General features: G+C 30.5%; 1 protein-coding gene across 1 annotated transcript; it reads right to left on the bottom strand.

Moving 5' to 3' along the window:
• Positions 1 to 732, bottom strand: LOC8272114 (auxin-responsive protein SAUR36; the record flags this gene model as incomplete). Its single annotated transcript, XM_025156940.2, has 1 exon — positions 1 to 732. A coding segment is annotated over one exon (555 nt), but the record flags the coding sequence as incomplete, so codon positions are not given.
• Positions 733 to 5,060: the final 4,328 nt, after the last annotated feature.

Raw genomic sequence — 5,060 nt, 5'->3', positions numbered from 1 at the left:
TGAAAGCGCTGCAACTGCAAAATAAGTTGCAATTTTCAACTCAAAATGCTAAAGACAATCATTTGCCTAATTGCTTCTTGTATTTACAATACCAAATGATATAAAAAATTTAAGAAAGTAGAAAAGAAAAAGAAAACAAATGCCGTGATCCTACTTGGAAATGCCATTGCCATTATGTCACCATTGCTTCTGTTGCGTCCAGCTATTTCTGTTACAATTATCCCAGGCCGCAATTCTCATCTTTATTTTCTCAAACTCCGAATACCCGCACGGTATCTTTATCCCACCGGGATGATTATACCCATATACCCGCTCCGCATCCTTCAATAGCTCCCCAAACAGCGGGTGATTAAAGTATATCACAGGCACCACCTCCCGCCGCGTTTCATCATTCGACTCGCCAACATAGACCGCCAAGTGTCCCTTCGGCACCTCTGACACCGGTTTAGCCTGACCCAACAGGATATAATCCCTGTTCGGACTTTGTAACTTACGAGCTAAAGTCATGATTTTGGAGATTGGATTAAATGACCCGGTTAAATGGTACTTTAATGACAGTAAACGGGGTTTTCTACGGCGTCGGGTTATCCGTTTAAAGACTCTGAGAACTCTCCGACCCAGTCTAAAGCCTCTAAATCTCATGGTAAGAATAATAATAATAATTTGGAGAAATGAGTTTAATAGCTGCTTCTTGTCTTGGCTTCTGCTGATCAAAATCCTATCTTTCCGTAATCAAACGCCGCAGACGGCGACTTTAGTAGCGAAGGTGAAATTAGCGGGGTGAGCTTTGAGAAGTTGAGAGAGGAAAACACATGGTTTTGTTTTGATGGTCAAAGCTTGGTCTATATATTTATACATAGTCTACGTTACTAACTTACTATATGCACGTGTACAAGACAGTAATGGTCGGCACACGGTTCTGACTGCTGAAAGAAACTGGTACCTCTTGTTTTTCCTTTTTATTTTCTTCATAATTTTCTGGTTACTCGTAGGGGGAAAACAAAAGAATAAAAAATAAAATAAATAACAAGGAAGAGAGATTGATACTAATGGTGTTTGGTGATTAGATTTGGCAGGGACAGAGACACAGAAAATATAGGGAAGAGATGGGTATCAAGGGGTCAAGAGTCAGCTAAATGAACGCTCTTCTGCTTTATTGGCTTTAGAGTGTCCCTATAGGCCAAATCAAGATTGGATTAATGTTGTTTAATTATTCAATTGCAGTTTTGAAGTTAATTATGTTATTAATTACGGGAGGCTATAGGTTTAATACAGAACTTGTCTTAGGAAAAATTTATGGTATTGGTAGTGGGTATTTAATTTCTTTTTTACTAATAAATAATTAATAGATATTCATATCTTTCAACCATCATAATTTAATTCTCCTTGTTTCAGTCAGGAACCCTTCGTTTTCTAAGAGATATAGAAGTTGCAGTGACGTACGTTGTCGTACAAAACAAAAGTTAAGGGTCAACCCAAAATAGTCTATAATTGTATTAGCTATGGCTGCAAGAATTGTTGGCAATTGAATTTTATTGAGAGAGAAATGTGGACATTTACTAATTTTAGGACCATTCATTTTGAAACAAGACCAGTCTATTTAGGAAAATTTCAAAACATCTGACCATTACCAAACTTATCTCATCAAACTCAGTTAAGCATTTGTCAAAACAGAAAAAGAAAAGTCAGTTACGCTTTGATACTGAAAACAAATTGGTAGCACCGATTATTTTAGGGCCTCAAAATACACGTTCCACTATAATTAAAACATCTTAATAAAAGGAAAAAACCTCTTCCATAGAAAATTCAAGTTTATGAATACTGTGACCTATTTTTATGTATTTTATTGCCAAGAAATTTTAAGTTGGCAATCAAAGAAAGCAATCTTTGGTTTTCGAGGTTTAAGAAAGACCTTCGGCTTGTCTTCACTTTAGATGAAATTGCACATGGTAATATGAACATGGGACATTATTAAAAGGGATATTCTTTTCCAGAATTTCGCACTCCAATTACAAGAAAAGATAGATATTTTACAGAAAAAGAAAAGTGAAGGCTGTATATAAAGGGAATAAAAAGGCAGAAGAAAGAAGAAGATTTTGAGCATGAACAAAAATGAAATTCGTTGGACACAGTGCTAAAACCGTCTCTTGCGTGTCCTTATATGGGACTCAGAATCCATCTTAATTAAGGGAAAACGCTGGCTATTGGATCACCCGCTAAATGGGTCTCAATTCTTTGTGAATCAATCCTAGATTCATGCTCGTGTAAACAAACTTCCATCATAAATTTTATTAAGAAAAAAAAATATCTAAATAATATTATTTTTAATTTGTATTATTATAAATTTATTTTTTATTTTTAAATCTTTTAAATTTTTATCAGAAAAATATATTAAAAACATACTTAAAAGGTATAGAAAATTTATTATTTTGTTATTGTGAATTTCCTTTTCGGAATTTCATCTTAAAAATGATATTAAAAGTATACTTATAAAATATTTAAAAAAATTATTTTAATTTGTATTGTTGTGAAATCAGTCAAATAAAGTAGATTTATCATTTTTATTTTTTATTTTTATGTTTGTGAATTGAATGATTTTATATCCTTTTAATAGTAATTAATGTGTTTGATGATATTAAGATGTGTGCTTCAAAAAATATACCATAATATATAAAGAAATATACCAAATGCATTTTAAAATAGATAAAAATATAATTAAAATAAAATAAAAAAGTCATTCAGTGCTAGTAAAAATATAATAATACAATTATAAAAAATCATATAAATAAATTTTTTTCTGAAAAAAAAGAATCATAAAAGTTTTTTTTAAAAAAAAATTGACTGTAAACTTGTCTTTAAAATTTATACAACATAATGAGTTTGAATCCTAGTTAATTTTTTTTTTTATTAAAAGCCAATCATCAATTTCTTTAATGAAAATCATCATAGTGCTCATCTATAAGAATAAATTCGTACATCTTAATATAAGATTACATCATTATAAGAATGATCAAGTAATACAATAAGATAAAAGATAAAAAAAAAAATTACATTGAAAATCGTTAATCATATTATTATTAATAACTCCATTTTTTTTTTTTTTGTCTTTAATAACTCCTTGAAAAGCATTTTGACTGCTGTCGAAAATTTAACTGTTACATAGACTTTTTTAACCATCTATAACTATCTTGGCTTTTTAAACGCAAAATTGATTAGTTTGGAATTTTTAGGTGTTTTATCCTCAACAATGAAAAGGTTTTATCAATCCTTATCTTTACCATATTAATTCATGCCATTGCCATTTAAGAATTTGGAAAGAAATCTTTTGAAAAGAAATTTAAATGCGTGACTCAATGTAGTAGTCTGAACTGTTATCAATTTGCACCCGCAACTAATTGCATACCAATGAACCCACGCCACATTTAGCAAAAATGAACTCTCCTTTCCATCACCTATGAATCAAGACTTTTACAGGATCATTCACTTAAGGAATATGCATCAGTGTTACATTTTTCTTATCGTCATATCATTTTGATGCTAGTTACAGAATGGGCTAATTCATATTCTTCCTTCTTGAGAATTTGAGAGCCTTTAAGTTTTTTGTTTTCTTCTTTTTTTCTTCATTCATCCATTAATGTTGGCGAGTTAGAATTTATTATTCATTTAATATATATATATATAGAGAGAGAGAGAGAGAGATTTATCCTATTATAGGTTACAGTTGGTTGAGCTTCCAAATAAAATAAGTAGATGATGAAGACAAATGCCAATAATTAAATGTAGCCTTCCTTATCTTTGATCGACAAGAGCTGAATAGGATTAAAAAAGACACCTAAGGTAAACAAATGACTGAAAACAGCCAGATGTGCCCAGACAAACAGACAAAATACCTGCAAATCCTGTCGTACTCCACTTGTACATACACCTTAACATCCGTATAACATTAACAGATAACACAGATTTAATGAAAACATATATATAATAACAGCTGCTTATCAAGAGACTAGATAACTAGTAGCTAACCTCCTTCACTTTGTTAATTACATATTTTATATTAATTAATCTCAACTTGTATATTTATGTCTAACAATTATAAGATTACATGTCAACTTTCTTTACTTAAACTATATATTATTTGTCTCATTATCATACTGATGAATTTGAGTGTTAGCTTGTAGAGGGGACTCGCCATTTTCTTTTTGGTGTCCAACTATTTGTCCTGATAATGCTTTAGAAGGGAAACAAAATAGAGAAGAATCCAAACTTTGTCAGTTGGGTTGTCTAAGTTCGTTTTCTATTTAAATAATCAGTTGCGTCTACAGAATTTAAATACGATTATCGTTTAGCTCCATCTACACTTGTATATGTACTTTTTAACACGAACAAAACCACAAGGTTTATTTTTAGCCAGTGAAGCGAGATGGAAAATCAAAGAATGCAAATCTTATGATTAGCTGTTTAGTTATCTTGTGAAGATCTAATTGAAGGTTTACTTCGTTTTTTCTTTTCTTTTGGAGAAATAACAAATAGGTCTTATTAAATTTTACTTGTGAAGTTTATTCGTATTGACTTGTCACTTGAGTAATTGTTCTCAAGTCTGATTTAATTCCCTTCCGATTCTCATTAATACATTAAATTAAGAGATAATTGGAAAAAGAAAATCAAAGCCGAAGTCGTAAAATCTTCAGCAAATTGGGTTTCTCAATCTCCATGGACTTATGAAAAAGGACGGTTAGAAATGCTAGAAAAAGAAACCATATATTAGTCAACCGAAAGAAATTTCAAGGTATAAATTGGACTTTTTGTACTTTGATAAGGATTTTAGTGATTTTATATTGAAGGAAGATCTATTTTCCCATAATATAAAGAATAGAAGATTTAAAGTGGTCCATGCATTAACTATATCTTGGCAAGTAAGAAATTAAAAAATTAAAATAAAGAATGCTAGGGGCAAGAAATCATTTTATTACCTCCACTAAAAAAAAAAAATCAGGAGAAAATAAACGTTAGTTGTTTAGGAATACTAAGTCAAGAAATTAAAAATTAAATAAGGATAAAAA

Source organism: Ricinus communis, chromosome 5 (assembly GCF_019578655.1).
Source record: "Ricinus communis isolate WT05 ecotype wild-type chromosome 5, ASM1957865v1, whole genome shotgun sequence".
NCBI lineage: Eukaryota > Viridiplantae > Streptophyta > Magnoliopsida > Malpighiales > Euphorbiaceae > Ricinus > Ricinus communis.
Note: the sequence above shows the minus strand (reverse complement) of the source record. Positions and strands in the feature narration are given on the sequence as shown.